The 23,503-nt window shown below is 41.6% G+C and overlaps 1 protein-coding gene across 5 annotated transcripts in view; it reads left to right on the top strand.

Annotated features, from left to right (window-relative positions):
* LOC115156213 (melanophilin) overlaps window positions 1-23,503 on the top strand; it is a 158,227-nt gene that overhangs the window by 13,976 nt on the left and 120,748 nt on the right. For all 5 annotated transcript variants that reach the window (XM_029703596.1, XM_029703594.1, XM_029703599.1 and 2 more), the window contains exon 2: window positions 7,494-7,665. In XM_029703596.1, the coding sequence (XP_029559456.1) occupies window positions 7,538-7,665 (128 nt within the window). In that variant the 5' untranslated portion in view covers window positions 7,494-7,537. The remainder of the gene's footprint in view (window positions 1-7,493; window positions 7,666-23,503) is intronic.

Raw genomic sequence — 23,503 nt, forward strand, 5'->3', positions numbered from 1 at the left:
CCCAGCGCTGGGTAAATATTGTGTGAATAACCCAACATGTTGTGTTGTTGGAATTACTCAAACATAGGTTAATTTAACCATCAGTTGGGTATTTTTTACTTTCATACTTGGTTGATCTAGCAGCTATGTCTTTTTGAATGTAATCCTTAGGTTATTGTCAGAAGTGTCTTGTTAGGGGTGTGGCTTTCAGATAGATCTCATTGGCCACCCATGAGAGTAAATGTGACCGACCGGCTCAAATCGGCCTTATGTAGCAAAATTTGAAATTGTGTTTTTTACATTGGATAAATGTAGACACTCAGAGCTAGGGTTGCACATTTTGGGGAATATTCAGAGGTGGAAACTTTCCGTGGGATTTAACGAGAATATATGGGAATTAACGGAAATATATGCAAATTAATATTAATACCATTTAAATGTAGATGTTTTTTTTGCATTGGATATATTTACCATATCATATGGAGACAGAAACATAAACCTTTTACCTTATCATAAGTAGACAGAATTGCAAATGATTAAATCCTTTCAATAGAAATTGAAAAAACTATTTAGTTACAAATTGAACTTTGACCCTTCACATGGGATGATTTCACTGAAAAACAAAAGAAAGGGAATATTGAAGGATCCCCAATGATCCATCGGATCTCCCAAAAACGTTTAACATACATCTGTAAAATGATAGTCTAGAAACTAATGCTTTGGTTGTCTTCCTCTCAGGCTTCCATGTCTTCTCCCTGGACCTCCTCAATGTCCACCTCTTGAACATCAGACTCTGAGGCCTCATCTTCACTGTCATTTTCCAACCTTGTTGAGGATGGCTCGTTGTCAGGCTCAAAAAGCCTCAAATTTGCCTGGATGGCCACCAATATTTCAATCCTGGTATTGGTCAGCCTGTTGCGCGCTTTGGTGTGTGTGTTCCCAAACAAGGACCAGTTGCGCTCTGAGGCGGCTGATGTTGGTGGGATTTGGAGGATGATGGAGGCAACAGGGGAAAGAGCCTCAGATCCACAAAGTCACTTCCACCAAGTGGCTGATGAGATATATTGGCACAACTGCCATGTTGCATCTCCATCCCAAAGCCCTTGCTTGGAAATGGACTTCGCCAGACTGCCAAGAACCTTGCCCTCATCCAGGCCAAGGTGACGAGACACGGTAGTGATGACACCATAGGCCTTGTTGATCTCTGCACCAGACAGGATGCTCTTGCCAGAATACTTGGGGTCCAACATGTACGCTGCGGTGTGTATGGGCTTCAGGCAGAAGTCTTAAAGCTTTTTGATGTATTTCAGAACTGCAGTTTCCTCTGCTTGGAGCAACAGTGACATGGGCAGGGCAGTACAGATTTCCTCTCATACATCTGCAAGCAGAGTCTGAACATCAGACAGGATGGCATTGTCTCCCTCAATCCATGCAATGGCTACTGCTATAGGTTTCAGGCTGCTTACCACTCTCCCAAAATACATCATCCAAGAGGAGCCTCTTGATGGGGCAAACTGTGATATGGCCATTTCTTGGAGAGACTCCTTCCCCTCCAGGAGACTGTCAGACATGATGACATCACCCCAACGGGTGTTGCTGGGCAGCTTCAATGTGGGCAGCTTCTTATTCTTCTCACTTTGCTTGGTGAGGTAGATTGCTGCTATAACTTGATGACCCTTCACATACCTAACCATTTTCTTGGCTCTTTTGTAGTGTGTATCCATTGTTTTCAGTGCCATGATGTCCTTGATGAGTAGATTCAATGCATGAGCAGCACAGCCAATGGGTGTGATGTGAGGGTAGGACTCCTCCACTTTGGACCAAGCAGCCTCCATGTTCGCAGCATTGTCTATCACCAGTGCAAATACCTTCTGTGGTCCAAGGTCATTGATGACTGCCTTCAGCTCATCTGCAATGTAGAGACCGGTGTGTCTGTTGTCCCTTGTGTCTGTGCTCTTGTAGAATACTGGTTGAGGGGTGGAGATGATGCAGTTAATTATTCCTTGCCCACGAACATTCGACCACCCATCAGAGATGATTGCAGTACAGTCTGCTTTCTCTATGACCTTCACTTGAACTCTGTTGAACTCTGGATCCAGCAAATGCGTATATAAAGCATGTCTGGTTGGAGGGGTGTATGCTGGGCAAAGAATATTCAGAAATCTCTTCCAATACACACAATGAGTATCAGACGTGAACCAGTTGCATACACAGCTCGAGCAAGACATTCATCAGTATTTCTCTGACTACATTCCTCCATTGAGTCAAAAAAACTACTGATTCCAGGAGGACCATGAGCTGTTGCTATCAATAAGGTGTCTGATTCATCATTTTCACCTTGAATAGAAGTAGAGGGACTTTTGTCAGAGGTTGCTTGTTGTGAGCGCTGAGGGAACTTTATGCACTTGGCCAGATGATACTGCAGCTTTGTTGCATTCTTCACATATGATTTGGCACAGTATTTGCAAATGTGCACAGCTTTTTCTTCTACATTAGCTGCAGTGGAATGTCTCCACACATCAGATACTGCCCGTGGCATTTTCCTGTAAATACTAGAAAAAAAATAATATTAAAATACAATTCCATGTACAGATAAATAGTTAAGCAGTTCGATTAATTAACTAATTTGTAAGATAAATGTTTTAAAATGAAACATGTATGGAAACAGGTTAATTAACACTCCTCAGTTAGCAGGCTCAAGCCAGCTAAAAACCACATGCTAGCAAAAACGAACTAAGTTAGAAATGATTTAAACACACTTTGCTGTTTAAAAAAAATATATATTTTACCTTTATTTAACTCAAATCAAAGTTTATTTGTCACATGCTCCGAATACAACAGATAAAGTAAAATGCTTACTTACAGGCTCTAACCAATAGTGCATAAAAGGTATTAGGAGAACAATAGGTAAGTAAAGAAATAAAAACAACAGTGAAAAACTGTAGCGAGGCTATATACAGTAGTGAGGCTATAAAAGTAGCGTGGCAACATACAGACACCGGTTAGTCAGGCTGATTGAGGTAGTATGTACATGTAGGTATGGTTAAAGTGACTGCATATATGATGAACAGAGAGTAGCAGTAGCGTAAAGAGGGGTTGGCGGGTGGTGGGTGGTGGGACACAATGCAGATAGCCCGGTTAGCCAATGTGCAGGAGCACTGGTTGGTCGGTAGTATGGACATATGTACATGAATGTATAGTTAGTGACTGTGCATATATGATAAACAGAGAGTAGCAGCAGTGTAAAAGAGGTGTTGCGGGGGCACACAATGCAAATAGTCCAGGTAGCCATTTGATTACCTGTTCAGGAGTCTTATGGCTTGGGGGTAAAAACAGTTGAGAAGCCTTTTTGTCCTAGACTTGGCACTCCAGTACCGCTTGCCATGGAGTAGTAGAGAGAACAGTCTATGTCTGGGGTGGCTGTGGTTTTTGTCAATTTTTAGGGCCTTCCTCTGACACCGCCTGGTGTAGAGGTCCTGGATGGCAGGCAGCTTAGCCCCAGTGATGTACCGGGCCGTACACACTACCCTCTGTAGTGCCTTGCGGTCGGAGGCCGAGCAATTGCCCTACCAGGCAGTGATGCAACCAATCAGGATGCTCTCGATGTTGCAGCTTGGCAAGTCAGGTAAGAACAAATTCTTATTTTCAATGACGGCCTAGGAACACTGGGTTCACTGCCTTGTTCAGGGGCAGGACAACATTTTTTTTTACCTTCTCAGCTCAGGGATTCGATCTTGCAACCTTTCGGTTGCTAGTCCAACACTCTAAACACTAGGCTACCTGCCGCCCCATAGGCTACTATTTACTAGTTAACAAAAAATGATATATGTCATATATATTCACCCCACCCAGTATTGTAATCAAAACTTACCAGAAAGCATGTAGTCCTTGGCTCAGACAGTGTAGTAGTGTGGGCTCAATAGCATCTCATTAGTGTGCAAGAGCTTGAGAATCAGCTGTACATGTGATGGAAAAGTGCACTGCACATGTGATGGAAGAATGCACTGGGCATGCAGAGGGTTGCAATTCCATTGAATTGGGGATAGTTTAACCAAAATATGCCACAAGACCTAGAATTATGTCTATCCCACATAAAATGGTTCACTGTTGAAAGCTAACTTTTTTGATGAATTTGAGCTAAATTCCCAAAATTCCCAGGCTTTACTACCCATGGAAAATTTCTGGAAAAATTCTGTCAATTTATCGGACAGTTTCTGACCCTTTGCAACCCTACTCAGAGCTACAAAATGTTATATCATACACTACAGTTGTGGCCAAAACTTTTGAGAATGACACAAATATTAATTTTCACAAAGTCTCCTGCCTCAGTTTGTATAATGGAAATTTGCATATACTCCAGAATGTTATGAAGAGTGATCAGATGAATTGCAATTAATTGCAAAGTCCCTCTTTGCCATGCAAATAAACTGAATTCCCCCAAAACATTTCCACTGCATTTCAGCCCTGCCACAAAAGGACCAGCTGACATCATGTCAGTGATTCTCTCGTTAACACAGGTGTGAGTGTTGACGAGGACAAGGCTGGAGATCACTCTGTCATGCTGACTGAGTTCGAATAATAGACTGGAAGCTTCAAAAGGAGGGTGGTGCTTGGAATCATTGTTCTTCCTCTGTCAATCATGGTTACCTGCAAGGAAACACGTGCCGTCATCATTGCTTTGCACAAAAAGGGCTTCACAGGCAAGGATATTGCTGCCAGTAAGATCAACCATTTATCAGATCATCAAGAACTTCAAGGAGAGCGGTTCAATTGTTGTGAAGAAGGCTTCAGAAAGTCCAGCAAGCACCAGGACCGTCTCTTAAAGTTGATTCAGCTGCGGGATCGGGGCACCACCAGTACAGAGCTTGCTCAGGAATGGCCGCAGGCAGGTGTGAGTGCATCTGCACGCACAGTGAGGCGAAGACTTTTGGAGGATGGCCTGGTGTCAAGAAGGGCAGCAAAGAACACTTCTCTCCAGGAAAAACATCAGGGACAGACTGATATTCTGCAAAAGGTACAGGGATTGGACTGCTGAGGACTGGGGTAAAGTCATTTTCTCTTTCGATTGTTTGGGGCATCTGGAAAAATTATTGTCTAGAGAAGACAAGGTGAGCGCTACCATCAGTCCTGTGTCATGCCAACAGTAAAGCATCCTGAGACCATTCATGTGTGGGGTTGCTTCTCAGCCAAGGGAGTGGGCTCACTCACAATTTTGCCTAAGAACACAGCCATGAATAAAGAATGGTACCAACACATCCTCTGAGAGCAACTTCTCCTAACTATTCAGGAACAGTTTGGTGATGAACAATGCCTTTTCCAGCATGATGGAGCACCTTGCCATAAGGCAAAAGTGATAACTAAGTGGCTCTGGGAACAAAACATAGATATTTTGGGTCCATGGCCAGGAAACTCCCCAGACCTTAATCCCATTGAGAACTTGTGGTCAAGCCTCAAGAGGCGGGTGGACAAACAAAAACCCACAAATTCTGACAACCTCCAAGTATTGATTATGCAACAATGGGCTGCCATCAGTCAGGATGTGGCCCAGAAGTTAATTGACAGCATGCCAGGGCGGATTGCAGAGTTCTTGAAAAACAAGGGTCAACACTGCAAATATTGACTCTTTGCATCAACTTCATGTAATAGTCAATGAAAGCCTTTGACACTTATGAAATGCTTGTAATTATTCTTCAGTATTCCATAGTAACATCTGACAAAACTATCTAAAGACACTGAAGCAGCAAACTTTGTGAAAATTAATATTTGTCATTCTCAAAACTTTTGGCCACGACTGTACAGTTGAGGAACAATGGGAAAGTAATTTTGCTTTGGAAGTTGATAAACTTGTAAACTCACTTTTGAGAAAATTGTCTTTGAATGTTTTGGTACTACTACTACTGGAGAGCCCTTCTTTGTCTACACCCCTTCAGCATCTCTTAAACTTTATCCCCACCCATCTCTTTAAGGGTTGGTCCGGGCGCTCTGTACTAACAGCAGTCAAGCACCCAAGCTAACTTGCTAGCTACTTCCAGACAAATGAGAGAACAGCACACTGAACATTACTTGCCCTAGCAGAGCTGGTTAGGCTGTTATGTTATCTAGAGCGTTAGTGACTGCAACTGTGCTGTCGGATTGTCCGTTAGTAAATTCAGAGCATTTCACTCAGAGTTCAGAGCGCGCAATGGACGCACAATCTGCGCACTGGCACACTCAGACGAGTATTTTGTTAAAACACGTAGCTAGGTAGGTAAACAATGAACCATAATCCCAACTCATGATGTTACTACCCTGCATGAATCTGCAGGTAGCTAACCAACCAGGTTCAATATTAGCTAGCTTTGTCAAGCTAATTTCTTTGAGATACGAAGAATAAGGTCATACATGTAATGTTAGCTAGCGAGCCAGCCAGCTAACGTTAGCTAGCTAACAGTACACCTTAACTTGAAATGAAACTACTTCCTGTCAATTTGAAATGTGTAATATCTGAAAATGTAGCTAGCTAGACTATAATGCACGTATACATCATGGATGGATGCGTCTCCTGTGCCAAAAAAATGCATTTTGATAAAAGTAAAAAAAGTTTACGTTAAAACGGCTCTCCTGTGAAGAAGTTACCTGCGACATACGCCTAGTTTCCTGAAACGGGTCACAAATGTCATTCCCATTCATCATGTTAAGTTTACATATAGTAAATGTAATTTGTCCTTAAAATGTTAAGCTTTTTACACATTCTTCTAGAATTTTAAGAATTTATTACATGTTATAATAAGGTGGTATCTATCCCAACAATGGGATTTACATAGGCTTTTAGGGACCTCGTACACTTCTCTAAGCCTCATTGAACAACAAAAATGTCAATGTTCAACCTTAACGTGACAACTATACTACAGAACAGATGAACAGGAATGACATTTACTCTCACAGGTGGGTAAAAAGAACAATCTGAAAGCCACACCCCTACTAAACTACGCGACCAGTCTTCTGATCTGACACACTGGGTCATATCTCAATAACCCAGCACCAATAACCCAGTATCAACAATGGAACCTTTCTATTTTTAAAGAAAACAACCCAACTAAGTGACCCAACGCCTACAAACCAGCAGTTGGTTCAACCAAACAACCCAGAATATTCCCTACCTCCCTCATGTTGATTTGTCAGTTACACTGTCTGCAAGCTTTTGTATTACTTTTGTTGCAATAGAAAAACAGACATTTTCATGACAAGAAGTGAATTTCAGCAAAGCTTGCAATTATTTTCTTTCTAAAATTGCTATAGCTTTACTACTCCATCCAGCTGTATCAAACATTTACTTTGGAACATCAACTGTAGTGTTTTATGTAGTAGTTATTAGGGGATTTGGCTTTTCTTGGTTGAGTTGCTGTTCCATGTATTTTTTTGTTGTTGATGACACTGTTGTTTTGTATTATAATGGTTTTGAGTAAACATTTCTTGTCTTTCTGTTGTTGCACTATGGTGGCAATCTAACTGGTTTTCTGTCCCACTTCTTGCAGTCCAATATAAAGCAGTGAATGGTCCCCGTGCGCCCAAGGTGACCATGATGCCTACCACCGCTGTGGGGAAGAAGCTGGATCTCTCCACACTGACAGAGGAGGAGGCCCAGCACGTGTTTCAGGTCGTCCAGAGAGACTTTGACTTGAGGAAGAAAGAGGAGGATAGACTGGGGTAGGCAAACCCCTTTTCATTTGATATATTATTGATCCTTTTGTTTTTCCTTTTATTTGATCATAGAGGTTTGTTGGTTCACAAAAAAACACATCTCTACTTTGTTGAAATGAAAGCAAACATTACCAAAAGCTGGACTCATAAGAGAGCCCCTGCCTTTTGTATATGTTTCAATTTAAGAAGTTTGTTGTTTTTTTGTTGCCAAATGATTGGTTTGATTTCAGTATGTTATATTGAAGTAGTATGCAAATACTATGCATATTGGATCATATTTGCTATTTCTCACTATTCTGTCTACCAGTGACTGATCTCGCCTAAGAATTAACAATGTCATATCTTAGTAACAGTCTAATTGAGTTACTGGATATGTTGAAATGTCAGAGGTTTACTGCTCTGTGATTTGGAACAGCAACTTTAAAGCTCGCTTACCATGCAGGATCAATCAGTTATTCTTTATTCATTTCATGTCATTATTTTGATACATTTGACCATATATCGGAGTCTATAGACATTACATAACATTTGAATAGGGATTATCATTCCACTTTGTTGAGGGAATCATTCTTTCTACCCAGAGAATAGCAGAGTTGGGTCCAGCTGACAAAGGCTACTTTTGAATATATCCACCATTGAATTTACATTGTGTGACCACGTAGATTAATAGTGTAGATTAGTGCAGATCAGGATATTTTGTTGGTTCAGACGGCTCTCTCTCCAGGAGACGTGGTAATCCGTCTCATTTTAATTGCAGTTTTCTGTAGACTGGAATTAGGAGTGACCTCAAGGTTCACATCAGAGTCAAATGCATTATACAGTACATACTTTCATACTTGTTGTTCCCTTAACTCCCTCTGGAGAGACACCCTAAGGGCTTTTTGTTGATATTTGATGTCAACCAAGCGTGTTTGACTAACGTGAAATTAACTAAAACCTTGACGCCTGTGATGGCCTTTGATTTCAGGCAAGACCAAAATTGAATTTTTCAAATCCAATTTGATTTCCATGTTGATACAATGATAATCCTACAATGTTAACAAGACGTTAAAGCAATGTCCTTTCAACCTGTTTGTACCCAGTGGGTAGGCATGATAGTGAACACTGATAGTGGGCCTTTATATATCTAAGCTCTACTGGGATGCCTGGTAGTGAGCCACAGATCACATGACCTGTACTGTAGCCCAGCTGTGTAATGCCAGATAATTGGCACATTCCTGATGTCCCGGTGTGTTTTTCTCTGGTAGAGATGGAGTCTACTAGTCAGCTGATTGGGCAGTTCATGATATTATTCCATAAAGGCAAGGTTGCATGATCCAATTGTGGTTTGACACTCACATTTGTTTCACTTGAAGGTTCACCTCACTTGTATGGTTTGACAAAATATGTCAACATTTTACAAAATTGCCCTCCTATATCATAACAAGCCAATCAATATTTTTTTACATGTGGTAAGATGCATTGATTCTCATAGGAGTCAGGTCAGAGCTAGCAATGTTATGAAGAGCATTGACTCTCACGCTGTGTGGGTTTCTAGGTAATGAGTCTCAGGACTATCTGTGCCATGCAGGAGTCAGCAGACAATGTGGACTATGTCCAGACTCCGGGAGGCACTGCTCCGCCTAGCCCGGCCATCACATGACTCTCTGGAGCGTCTCTGATGGTAGAGACAGATAAGCATGATGGGATGGGGATAATGGGACCTTCCCTGGCTGTGTCGTGGATTAGTTCTGCTGGGTCAAGTCTGAATCTTGCTCATCCAATATGCAGAATTGGACAAAGTTCCATGTAACCGCTGGTCCAGGGTCAGATTTGTTTTGATCCTTGTAAAGGTTAGGATCTGGGGTTGAATAATCGGTTAGTCAGTAGTTTTGAATCTAATGAACTACTAATTGCATGAATTTGTTACTCAAAGGGATGCACAGTGCTTATGATGTGTTCAAACGCCATGCAAAACGGATTTATGCAAAGGGTTTATGCAACGGTATTGACCTACCTTAGATTTTGCTTAATGCCTTACCTTTGTTTCTTTACCTCTACCAGTATGCAGATCCGAAACCAACCACTTGGTTTTACACTTTTTGACATCGCATCTAGGCCTATGATGGAGTATATACCATGTTGGATTCCTACGTGACTCCAGTTGATCAGCAAACAATCAATCCTGATCATCTGTGGATCACTATCACTTAGTAGCCTAATATAATTGTAGACAACATGCTATGTCTGATCACACCAGAGGTATCCTACGAAGCAAGCTAGATCTACTCAGGGTTTTCTAAAGCTAACCAGCTTCAGTTAGCTTCACATTCCAGCTCCGACTTCATCCATACTACGACAGTGGACGTTGCTCGTCCGCCTGCCTCTGACTCTAGCAGATTTGTAACTACGCGTGCATGTTGCACATTGCTAGTCGAAGGCCAAACTCTTCATTGAGACAATGTTGAAACATTAATCCAAGGGCAAATCAGTGCCACATTTTCATTTGTGCCGAACTGAAAATGAAAGTAAAAGTTATCTTGCAAATTCAGCAGGCTATGGTGTGAAATAGGCTTTTAGAAGTGCTGTCTTTATTTTATTACTTATCAACTTTGGTGTACTTATCAATGCACAAACACATTTACATTACATTTAGTCATTTAGCAGACGCTCTTATCCAGAGCGACTTACAGTAGTGAATGCATACATTTCATACTTTTTTTTTTCCCGTACTGGTCCCCCGTGGGAATCGAACCCACAACCCTGGCGTTGCAAACACCATGCTCTACCAACTGAGCACATCGATATAATTATTTTATTAAGTCATCCAAAAGTGTTACTGTGCGTGAAGTTTAAAATACATTGTCATTACTAAATGTGTAATGGGATATATTTTAATACTAAAACATTTTAACACCATTTTATTTATTAATAAAATATTAAATCAGTCGTCTTCCTCAAATGAAGGGGATGATGACGCAATCTTTGCAAGAGGGAGGGAATCTGATTTAATTGATCCTTAACTCACGGCTCAGTCATTTCATTCAGGGTAAGTGGAGTTCAGTGGCGGTCAGTGCCGTTTAAAATGAGCATGGCCTTATTTCTATTACAGCATATTGGATGACTCATTCATATTCCATTCACCCAGTTCAATGTAACAGCAATAGTTTTAGGCTACTACATGATACTCAAGTTTTCCCAATAACCATCATTAGGTTCCTACAATCTAGCCTATGAATGAAAGTGTACAACGTAGGTGAACACAGGTCGAGAGACAAATTTGTTGTGCGTTCTAAATGTTCTATTGCCATACTGGCTGGCAACGCTAACTTACAGTCACATCAAACAGTGCAGACAGAATAACAACAGTAGGGCATTTGCATTTGTTTTAGCTGTTTTCTAGTGACATTTATTTGGATATAACCATACAATGAGCTAATGAGACGCGATTTCGCCTGGCATAGAAAATGTGCTCTCTCGTCAGGAGAGTGTTGTGTCATAGGAGCTAGCCAACAACACAGTTTACACAAACAATAATGTAATTATTAGTCCAACAGTTGCAAACGAGAGTTTCTATTGGACAAATTCAGGTATTTTTATCCCTGTTTCGTTCCGTTTGCTTCCGTTTAAGAAATGTTTTTCAACAGAATCGGAATGAATACACCCCTGATCACGCGTAAACAGAGTTCCATTTCATAACAGCCACATTGTATTCCTTCTTTTCCCTTTGCTTGTGGACTAAAATGCACAACAAATCAGCTGTATGTGACCAGGCGAGAGAACCTTTCCAAGCCAAACCTCTACAAAAAGCCTACAATGTCATAGTCAGCATAGCTAATAGAACTAACATGTCGGTAAACCTGCTACAATCATGCAGTAATGTTAGTGTACAGTCAGTAAGCAGTTACAACTGCGAGCCCCGGTGGCAATAAATTAGTAATACCAAAAGCTTAACGTTATGTTGACTTGGAAGAGTTCCAGTGTTGTGTTGGAAAGTCATAGCATCCCTCTGTTTGAGCAGGGTGTTTCAGTAGGCTAAACAAGCTAGCCGCATTTGCTAGCTAAGTACAGTTGAAGTCGGAAGTTTACATACACTTAGGTTGGAGTCATTAAAACTTGTTTTTCAACCACTCCACAAATTTCTTGTTAACAAACTATAATTTTGGCAAGTCGGTTAGGACATTTACTTTGTGCATGACACAAGTTATTTTTTCAACAATTGTTTACAGACAGATTACCTGCAACATCGAGAGCATCCTGACCGGTTGCATCACTGCCTGGTACGGCAATTGCTCAGCCTCTGACCGCTAGGCACTTCAGAGGGTAGTGCGTACGGCCCAGTACATCACTGGGGCAAAGCTGCCTGCCATCCAGGACCTCTACACCAGGCGGTGTCAGAGGAAGGCCCTGAAAATTGTCAGACTCCAGCCACCCTAGTTATAGACTGTTCTCTCTACTACCGCATGGCAAGCGGTACCGGAGTGCCAAGTCTAGGACAAAAAGGCTTCTCAACTGTTTTTACCCCCAAGCCATAAGACTCCTGAACAGGTAACCAAATGGTTACCCGGACTACTTGCATTGTGTGCCCTCCCCCTGCCCCCCCCCCCCCCCGCTACTCTCTGTTTATCATGTATGCATAGTCACTTTAACCCCTGGTCGGGCATACGGGACGGACATCCAGCGAAAAATCCTATCGCCATTAGCATAACAAAATTATTATTATTTTTTTTTTCATTTTTTTTTTCAAATTATATTGTTTTATAGATACACCTCTCCTGAATCGAACCACGTTGTCCGATTTCAAAAAGGCTTTACAGCAAAAGCAAAACATTAGATTATGTTAGAGGAGTATATCGTAAAAGTAGCCACATAGCCATTTTCCGACCAACCACATGCATCACAAATAACCAAAAAACAGCTAAATGCAGCACTAACCTTTGACAATCTTCATCAGATGACACACCTATAACATCATGTTACACAATACATGGATTCTTTTGTTCGATAAAGTTCATATTTATATATAAAAACAGCATTTTACATCGGCGCGTAACGTTGAATAACTATTTTCCCTCATGCATCGGGTGAAACAGCGCTACAATTTACTAAATTACTATTCGAAAACATTTTTAAAATGTAATATTGTCATTCTAAGATTTATAGATGAATATCTCTTGAAAGCACCTGTAATGCCAGATTTAAAAATAACTTTACTGGGTAATCACACTTTGCGATAAAAGGGGATGCGATACTCAGAAAAATAGGCTAAGAATACAGGTCAGCGCCATCTTGGAACAATCGCATATCAAATCTAATCTTGTATACTATTGTCAATAATCCCTTACCTTTGATTATCTTCATCAGAAAGCACTTCTAGCACAACAAATGTATTTTTGTTCGAAAAAGGGAATCATTTACGTCCCAATAGCTTGTTCTTGTTAGCGCGTTCTGAAGGCTGCACCAAAAGTTCCGTCGGGCGCGGGACTATTCTTTCAACAAAATGCATTTTTTTCTTATTTAGGTTCGTTCAAACATGTCAAACGTTGTATAACATAAATCTTTAGGGCCTTTTTCAACCAGAGCTCCAATAAGATTCAAGGGGGACGGTTTCATTGTCTTTGTAAACGTTTCGAAAGGGGAGGGTAGCCAGGGGCGCCGGCGTCATAATGGTGATGGCCCTCTCCGTGTGACCACGTTCCACAGCGTGTCATTCTGTCAGTTTTCACAGTAGGAGACTCAAATCACTTTGTAAAGACTGGGGACATCTAGTGGAAGCAATGGGAAGTGCTCAATGAACCATTGCTCACGGTGTGATTTATAGGCAACGAGATGAAGTTGAGTCCGCAATTCAGAATTCCACTTCCTGTTTCGATCTGTCTCGGGGTTTTGACTGCCATATGAGTTCTGTTATACTCACAGACACCATTCAAACCGTTTTAGAAACTTTAGGGTGGTTTCCATCCACAAGTATTAATTATATGCATATCCTAGCTTCTGAGTTTGAGTAGTAGGCCGTTTAAAATGGGCACACATTTTTTTCTAAAAGCGCTGTGGCGCCCCCTATCCTAGGCGACCGTCAAGAGGTTAACTATACATTCATGTACATACTACCTCAATTGGCCTGACCAACCAGTGCTCCCGCACATTGGCTAACCGGGCAATCTGCATTGTGTCCCTCCACCCGCCAACCCCTCTTTTTACGTTACTGCTACTCTCTGTTCATCATATATGCATAGTCACTTTAACCATACCCACATGTACATACTACCTCACTAAGCCTGACTAACCGGTGTCTGTATATAGCCTTGCTACTCTTATTTTCAAATGTCTTTTTTCGCACTATTGGTTTGAGCCTGTAAGTAAGCATTTCACTGTAAGGTCTACACCTGTTGAATTCGGCGCACATGACAAATAAACTTTGATTTGATTATTTCACTTATAATTCACTATATCACAATTCCAGTGGGTCAGAAGTTTATATACACTAAGTTGACTGTGCCTTTAAACAGCTTGGAAAATTCCAGGAAATGATGTCATGGCTTTAGAAGCTTCTGATAGGTTAATTGACATAATTTGAGTCAATTGGAGGTGTACCTGTGGATGTATTTCAAATGTAGACCCCCACAAGTCTGGTCCATCCTTGGAATCAATATCCAAACACATGAAGTTACCACGTTCATTTGTACAAACAATAGTACGCAATTATAAACACTATGGGACCACGCAGCCGTCGTACCGCTCAGGAAGGAGACGCTTTCTGTCTCCTAGAGATGAACACACTTTGGTGCAGAGTGCAAATCAATCCCAGAGAAACAGCAAAGGACCTTGTGAAGATGCTGAAGGAAGCAGGAACAAAAGTATCTATATCTATTCTACCCTGCCTTTCTAAGGTCTTCGAAAGCCAAGTTAACAAACAGATTACCGACCATTTCGAATCCCACCGTACCTTCTCCACTATGCAATCTGGTTTCAGAGCTGGTCATGATGGGTGCACCTCAGCCACGCTCAAGGTCCTAAACGATATCATAACCGCCATCGATAAGAGACATTACTGTGCAGCCGTATTCAGCCATACATCTCTCCTTCCGTGGCTTCCAACTGCTCTTAAATGCTAGTAAAACTAAATGCATGCTCTTTAAACGATCGCTATCACTAGTCTGGATGGTTCTGACTTAGAATATGTGGACAACTACAAATACCTAGGTGTCTGGTTAGACTGTAAACTCTCCTTCCAGACTCACATTAATTATCTCCAATCCAAAATTAAATCTAGAATCGGCTTCCTATTCCGCAACAAAGCCTCCTTCACTCATGCTGCCAAACATACCCTCGTAAAACTGACCATCCTACCGATCCTCGACTTCGGCGATGTCATTTACAAAATAGCCTCCAACACTCTGCTCAACAAATTGTATGAAGTCTATCATAGTGCCATCCGTTTTGTCACCAAAGCCCCATATAGTATCCACCACTGCGACCTGTACGCTCTCGTTGGCTGGCCATCGCTTCATACTCGTCGCCAAACCCACTGGCTCCAGGTCATCTACAAGTCTCTGCTACGTAAAGCCCCTCCTTATCTCAGTTCACTGGTCACCATAGCAGCACCCACCCATAGCACGCGCTCCGGCAGGTATATCTCACTGGTCACCCCCAAAGCCAATTCTTCCTTTGGCCGCCTCTTCTTCCAGTTCTCTGCTGCCAAATGACTGGAACAAACTGCAAAAATCACTGAAGCTGGAGACTCTTACCTCCCTCACTAGCTTTAAGCACCAGCTGTCAAAGCAGCTCACAGATCACTGCACCTGTACATAGCTCATCTGTAAATAGCCCATCCAATCTACCTCAACCCCATACTGTATTTATTTATTTATCTTGCTCCTTTGCACCCCAGTATCTCTACTTGCACATTCATCTTCTGCACATTCTACCATTCCAGTGTTTAATTGCTATATTGTAATTACTTCGCCACCACGTCCTATTTATTGCCTTACCTCTCTTTTCCTACCTCATTTGCGCATGCTGTTTATAGATTTTTCTACTGTATTATTGATTGTATGTTTGTTTATTCCATGTGTAACTCTGTGTTGTATTTGTCGAACTGCTTTGCTTTGTCTTGGCCATTTCGCAGTTGCAAATGGGAACTTGTTCTCAAATAGCCTACCTGGTTAAATAAAGGTGAAATAAAAAAACAATTTGTGCAAATAAAAGACAGAGAAAAAGGGAGTGCAGGTCGGGCTGCTTTCCATAAAATAAAATAAAATCCACAGTAAAACGAGTCCTATATCGATATAACCTGAAAGGCCGCTCAGCAAGGAAGAAGCCACTGCTCCAAAACCACCGTAAAAAAAACAGACTACGATTTGCAACTGCACATGGGGACAAAGATCGTACTTTTTGGAGAAATGTCCTCTGGTTTTATGAAACAAAAATGGAACTGTTTGGCCATAATGACCATCGTTATGTTTGGAGGATAAAGGGGTAGGCTTGCAAGCCGAAGAACACGGGGGCGGCAGCATCATGTTGTCGGGGTGCTTTGCTGCAGGAGGGGCTGGTGCACTTCACAAAATAGATGGCATCATAAAGGAGGAAAATTATGTGGATATATTGAAGCAACATCTCAAGACATCAGTCAGGAAGTTAAAGCTTGGTCGCAAATGCATCTTCCAAATGGACAATGACCCCAAGCATACTTCCAAAGTTGTGGCAAAATGGCTTACAGAAAACAAAGTCAAGGTATTGGAGTGGCATTCACAAAGCCCTGACCTCAGTCCTATAGAAAATCTGTGGGCAGAACTAACAACGCGTGTACGAGCAAGGAGGCCCACAAACCTGACTCAGTTACACCAGCTCTGTCAGGAGGAATGGGCCAAAATTCACCTAACTTTTTGTGGGAAGCTTGTGGAAGGCTACCCAAAACGTTAGACCCATGTTAAACAATTTAAAGGCAATGCTACCAAATACTAATTGAGTGTATGTCAACTTCTGACCCACTGGGAATGTGATGAAAGAAATAAAAGCTGAAATAAATCATTCTCTCTACTATTATTCTGACATTTCACATTCTTAAAATAAAGTGGTGATCCTAACTGACCTAAAACAGGGAATTTTTTTACTAGGATTACATGTCAGTAATTGTGAAAAACTGAGTTTAAATGTAGTTGGCTAAGGTGTATGTAAACTTCCGACTTCAACTGTAACTGAAATTGAAAGTGAAAAAAAATTACTCTCTCTCCCTCTATTTCTCTCTAGCTTCTCCTTCATTTTGTTCAAATCTGTTAAACTATTGTCTTTCTCTCACCACATTTTCTCACCACACTCAACACATTTTATACACTGCACTGCAGTGCTGGCTAGCTATAGCTTATGATTTTACTACTAGATTCATTCTCTGATTGTTTGATTGGGTGGACAACATGTCAGTTCATTCTGCAAGAGCTCTGATAGGCTGGAGGATGTCCTCCGGAAGTTGTCATAATTACTGTGTAAGTCTATGGTAGGGGGTGAGAACCATGAACCTCCTAGGTTTTGTATTGAAGTCAATGTACCCAGAAGAGGACAGAAGCTAGCTGTCCTCCTGCTACACCATGGTGCTACCCTACAGAGTGCTGTTGAGGCTACTGTAGACCTTCTTTGCAAAATAGTTATTCGGTGACATGTTATTATATTTAGTATAGATTTATCTAAAAAGGATAACTTTTTAAATGTTTTAATACTTACATTTTTTATGAAATTCACTGAGGAGTATGGTCCGTGAATTAGCCTGCCCTGGAGCGGGTTAGTTCTGAAGGGTTCGTTGCCATAGAAATGTACCTGGCCAAAAGGGGAGACACTTTCATTTGACCGAAGTTACATCTCTAACTCCTCAAACCTGCTTCATAGGATACCCCTCTGGTCAAGTCTTTTACAACATTAGCCGAGTGCTTGTGACCCAAGCCACTCATTCCCTTCGGAAAACTTGCCTTTGTCCAAAATGTCACCCTATCCCTTTATAGTGTGCTACTTTTGACCAGAGCCCAACGGGTACACAAAAAAAAGTAGGACACTACATTTTTTTACATTTATTTTATTTCACCTTTTATTTAACCAGGTAGGCCAGTTGAGAGCGAGTTCTTATTTACAACTGCGGCCTGACCAAGACAAAGAAAAGCCCTGCGACAAAAACAACACAAAGTTACACATGGCATAAACAATCGTACAGTCAATAAAACAATAGAAAAATCTGTAAACAGTGTGTACAAATGAAGTAAGGAGGTAAGGCAATAAATAGACCAATGGTGGTGAAGTAATTACAATTTAGCAATTTACACTGGAGTGATATATGTGCAAATGAGGATGTGCAAGTAGAAATACTGGTGTGCAAAAGAGCAGAAAAACCAAAACAAATATGGGGATGAGGTAGGTAGGTGGTTGGTTGGATGGACTATTTACAGATGGGCTGTGTACAGCTGCATTAATCGGTAAGCTGCTCTGACAGCAGACGCTTAAAGTTAGTGAGGGAGATATGTCTCCAACTTCAGTGATTTTGTTTTTATTTTTTTAATAAAAAAATGCAATTCGTTCCAGTCATTGGCAGCAGAGAACTGGAAGGAAAGGCGGCCAAAGCAGGTGTTGGCTTTGGGGATGACCAGTGAAATATACCTGCTGGAGCGTGTGATACGGGTGGGTGTTGCTATGGTGACCAGTGAGCTGAGATAAGGCAGAGCTTTACCTAGCAGAGACTTATAGATGACCTGGAGCCAGTGGGTTTGGCGACGAATTTGTAGCAAGGACCAGCTAACGAGAGCATACATGTCGCAGTGGTAGGTAGTATATGGGGCTTTGGTGACAAAACGGATGGCACTGTGATAGACTACATCCAGTTTGCTGAGTAGAGTGTTGGAGGCTATTTTGTAAATGACATCGCCAAAGTCGAGGATCGGTAGGATAGTCAGTTTTACGAGGGTATGTTTGGCAGCATGAGTGAAGGATGCTTTGTTGCGAAATAGGAAGCCGATTCTAGATTTAACTTTAGATTGGAGATGCTTAATGTGAGTTTGGAAGGTGAGTTTACAGTCTAGCCAGACACCTAGGTATTTATAGTTATCCACGTTTTCTATGTCAGAACCGTCCAGAGTAGTGATGCTAGTCGGGCGGGTGCGGGCAGCGATCGGTTGAAGAGCATGCATTTAGTTTTACTAGCCTTTAAGAGCAGGCCACGGAAGGAGTGTTGTATGGCATTGAAGCTCGTTTGGAGGTTTGTTAACAGTGTCCAAAGAAGGGCCAGATGTTTACAGAATGGTGTCGTCTGCGTAGAGGTGGATCATAGAATCACCAGCAGCAAGAGCAACATCATTTATATATACAAAGAAAAGAGTCGGCCCGAGAATTGAACCCTGTGGTACCCCCATAGACTGCCAGAGGTCCGGACAACAGGCCCTCTGATTTGACACACTGAACTCTATCAGAGAAGTAGTTAGTGAACCAGGTGAGGCAGTCATTAGAGAAACTAAGGCTGTTGAGTCTGCCAATAAGAATACGGTGATTGACAGAGTCGAAGCCTTGGCCAGGTCGATGAATACGGCTGCACAGTATTGTCTTTTATCAATGACAGTTATGATATCGTTTAGGGAATAGGGTGCCAATTGGGACACATCCCTTGTTTTTATTCCTCCGATGTGAAATGTCCTTGTTACGTAACCCATTGCAAATGGATTAGCTGCTGGTTCCCATGTGTTCATAATGAATAAAAAGTTATATTTAACATGTTGAATGCCATGTCTGGTTTTTAAACTTGCATGTCACATATATTTTACATTAAGAATTTAAATGATTGTAATTCTTTGGTAGTAACATGTAGGATGATTAATCGTAGATATTAAATATTTTGATGTTCTACCGGTGTTTGGGAATTGCTGGGGTGTATGTGTGTGCGTGCATACATATGTACTGTACATGTGCATCTGGCATAATTTGTGTGTATGTGGTTTGAGAGAGACAGAAAAGGAAGGGACATAGCAGAGAAAGAAGCACCAGTTTGGCACACGCCCTGTCCTTTGGTCAGAAATCTAACCTGATCTAATCAAGCAATCATTCCTGGCATACTCAGAGCTCTTTTGCAGATTTGCAGAAAGCCCCCAAGTCCCCTGATGCCATGATGCTGACCTCTGCTGCTCCACATGTCTCGATAACTTAATATAGAGAAAATACACAGATGCACAGTAGCAATAAAACAGGACTAACGGTCCATTTTGTGTCCAGATTAAACACCCATGTATCCATATTCAGTGTGGTTGTTTGTGGTTAGAAAGATTTAGCTACAGTCACAGCTATACAGTAGGCCTAAGTATGCTTGGTTGCAGTTGCAGATGGTCTATGTTGTCCAGGCCATGAGTGTCTCTACGGCTCTGGAATGTACGTGGAATTTTCTTTCCCGTTGTAGAGAGGAACACAGCCATGTCACAGTCACAAGGCCAATTTTAGTCAGACTATTTCAATCTCTGAATGGAAAAACAAGATTCTCTCTCTCTCCTTTTCTCCCCTCTCCTGGGCTGTCTTTTTCCCAAAACACAAACAACACACTGTCTCCGCTTCCTTTCTAAATTCTGCCACACACTTTGCCAACGTCTTGATCCAGCTATTTATTCTCCGTGTTCTCCTGTGTTCTCTGTTAAAGTTAGAGCTGTTTTTGTCATTATGCTTGTTGTTGATTAAGTCCATTAACTAGTGGAATCTGGACACATTGTTACTCATGTGGATTTAATCAGTTTTAGGCCTAGTCTCTTAGTACTGAATAAGACATAGAAAAATGGGGTTTGAGAGATTGGTGTACCTCTGCTCTCTATGTGAAAATAATCTATTGTGAAGAATATTAACCACAAATCATGGAGCTTATTCATCACTGCCTTACTGTCCTAAACCCTCTAAGGTCGATGTCCGTGCCCCACGGAAATATAATTAGCATAATAAAAACATTCCCATAAAAGTCCATCAGTTTAAGCTCAGTTTTTTTTTTTGCATTGGATGCGTCTCAATCCACCGCATCCACCTTTGTAACACTTTTGCATCTGCAGTGAAAGGATGAAAGCGCGAGAGATGTATGTCAGACCATGAGACATCCCGAAACAATGTCTTCTCACAAAATAGTCTGTAGCGTCCGAACGGTTTGGCCTACAAAAGGAATATGACCCCTCTGTGTAAAGGTGACTCTCACGAACACCTACATGTCGGTTGTTTTGTTCTAGGTAGCGCAAAGGCCTCAAGACTCGTCTGAAAGTCCCCCAGTACCAGTCAAGAAATGATGGAAGTATACAGTATATGGAGACTGTTTAGTGACAAAAATACGGGGTTAAATACATGTAAAAAAAAAAAACTATCAAATGTTTCCTGATTTTTTTAAAACATTTTTTATATATATCTTTCAGATATAAACTCAGCAAAAAAAGAAACGTCCTCTCACTGTCAAATGCATTTATTTTCAGCAAACTTAACATGTGTAAATCTTTGTATGAACATAACAAGATGCAACAACTGAGACATAAACTGAACAAGTTCCACAGACATGTGACTAACATTAATGAAATGATGTGTCCCTGAACAAAGGGGGGTAAAAATCAAAAGTAACAGTCAGTATCTGGTGTGGCCACCAGCTGCATTAAGTACTGCAGTGCCTCTCCTCCTCATGGACTGCACCAGATTTGCCAGTTCATGCTCTGAGATGTTACCCCACTCTTCCACCAAGGCACCTGCAAGTTCCCGGACATTTCTGGGGGGAATGGCCCTAGCCCTCACCCTCCAATCCAACAGGTCCCAGACGTGCTCAATGGGATTGAGATCCGGGCTCTTCACTAGCCATGGCAGAACACTGACATTTCTGTCTTGCAGGAAATCACGCACAGAACGAGCAGTATGGCTGGTGGCATTGTCATGCTGGAGGGTCATGTCAGGATGAGCTTGCAGGAAGGGTACCACATGAGGGAGGAGGATGTCTTCCCTGTAACGCACAGCATTGAGATTGCAGGCAATGACAACAAGCTCAGCCCGATGATGCTATGACACACCGCCCCAGAACATGACGGACTCTCAACCTCCAAATCGATCCCGCTCCAGAGTACAGGCCTTGGTGTAACGCTAATTTCTTCGACGAAAACGCGAATCCGACCATTACCCTTGGTGAGACAAAACCGAGACTCGTCGGTGAAGAGCACTTTTTGCCAGTCCTGTCTGGACCAGCAACAGTGGGTTTGTGCCCATAGGCGACGTTGTTGCCGGTGATGTCTGGTGAGGACCTACCTTACAACAGGTCTACAAACCCTCAGTCCAGCCCCTCTCAGCCCATTGCAGACAGTCTGAGCACTGATGGAGGGATTGTGCGTTCCTGGTGTAACTCGGGCAGTTGTTGTTGCCATCCTGTACCTGTCCCGCAGGTGTGATGTTCGGGTGTACCGATCCTGTGCAGGTGTTGTAACACGTGGTCTGCCACTGCGAGGACGATCAGCTGTCCGTCCTGTCTTTTTTGTAGCGCTGTCTTAGGCATTTCACAGTACGGACATTGCAATTTATTGCAATTTTATGGCCACATCTGCAGTCCACATGCCTCCTTGCAGCATGCCTAAGGCACGTTCATGTAGATGAGCAGGGACCCTGGGCATCTTTCTTTTGGTGTATTTCAGAGACAGTAGAAAGGCCTCTTTCGTGTCCTACGTTTTCATAACTGTGACCTTAACTGCCTACCGTCTGTAAGCTGTTAGTGTCTTAACAACCGTTCCACAGGTGCATGTTCATTAATTGTTTATGGTTCATTGAACAAGCATAGGAAACAGTGTTAAACCCTTTAAAATGAAGATCTGTGAAGTTATTTGGATTTTTATGAATAATCTTTGAAAAACAGGGACCTGAAAAAGGGACGTTTCCTTTAGGATAGACACTTCAGAACAAACCTTCATAGATTTTTTGGGCGGACTATCTGTTATTCAATGCATTTGTATGGGCTCATAGCATTCAGGCCAAATAATAATGTTTTCTTAAAATATTTATTTTTATATATATTTTTGCTTCCATTTAAACACCTCGTTGACAAACGTCAAGGTTATGTCAGCACGGACAACAAAATGAATGATAGGCTACAGTCAGATAAACCTATTTTTTTGCATCATTTTTGATCTGAACTCTAAAAGGTTATTTGAATTAAAGTGGAACTGTGTTTTAACTTCTTTGCAGATGAAACAAACAGATAATCATAATATCAGTAAACATCAAATTCCCAGTTTATGCTACAAAACCAAGGTTTTAAAAATAGGTTCTATTTGATTCAAAATTCCAAAATGTAGAGTAAGGCATTGTTGGCAGATTAGTTCAATTATCACGGCTCAGGATTAGACCCAGATGCAGACAAAGGAGCTGGATAATTTGAATCTCAGAATGTTTATTTTAACATGGGGCAGGCAAAGGGCAGGTTGGAGGCAGGCAGAGGTTCGTAAATCCAGGAGAATCAGGCAGGTACAGGATGGCAGGCTCAGGACAGGCAGAAGGGTCAGAACCGGGAAGACTTAAAAACTAAAACTTAAGAAAAAGGAAAAAACACGCTGGTTCGACCTAACAAAGACGAGATGAACTGGCAACAGACAAGTAGAAAGTGCAGATATACACTACCATTCAAAAGTTTGGGGTCACTTAGGAATGTCCTTGTTTTTGAAAGAAAAGCAATTTTGTTGTTCTTTAAAATAACATCAAATTGATCAGAAATACAGTGTAGACATTGTTCATGTTGTAAATTACTATTGTAAGAATAGACTGACGAGTTTCAGAAGAAAGGTCTTTGTTTCTGGCCATTTTGAGCCTGTAATCAAACCCACAAATGCTGATGCTCCAGATACTCAACTAGTCTCTA

Source organism: Salmo trutta, chromosome 20 (assembly GCF_901001165.1).
Source record: "Salmo trutta chromosome 20, fSalTru1.1, whole genome shotgun sequence".
NCBI lineage: Eukaryota > Metazoa > Chordata > Actinopteri > Salmoniformes > Salmonidae > Salmo > Salmo trutta.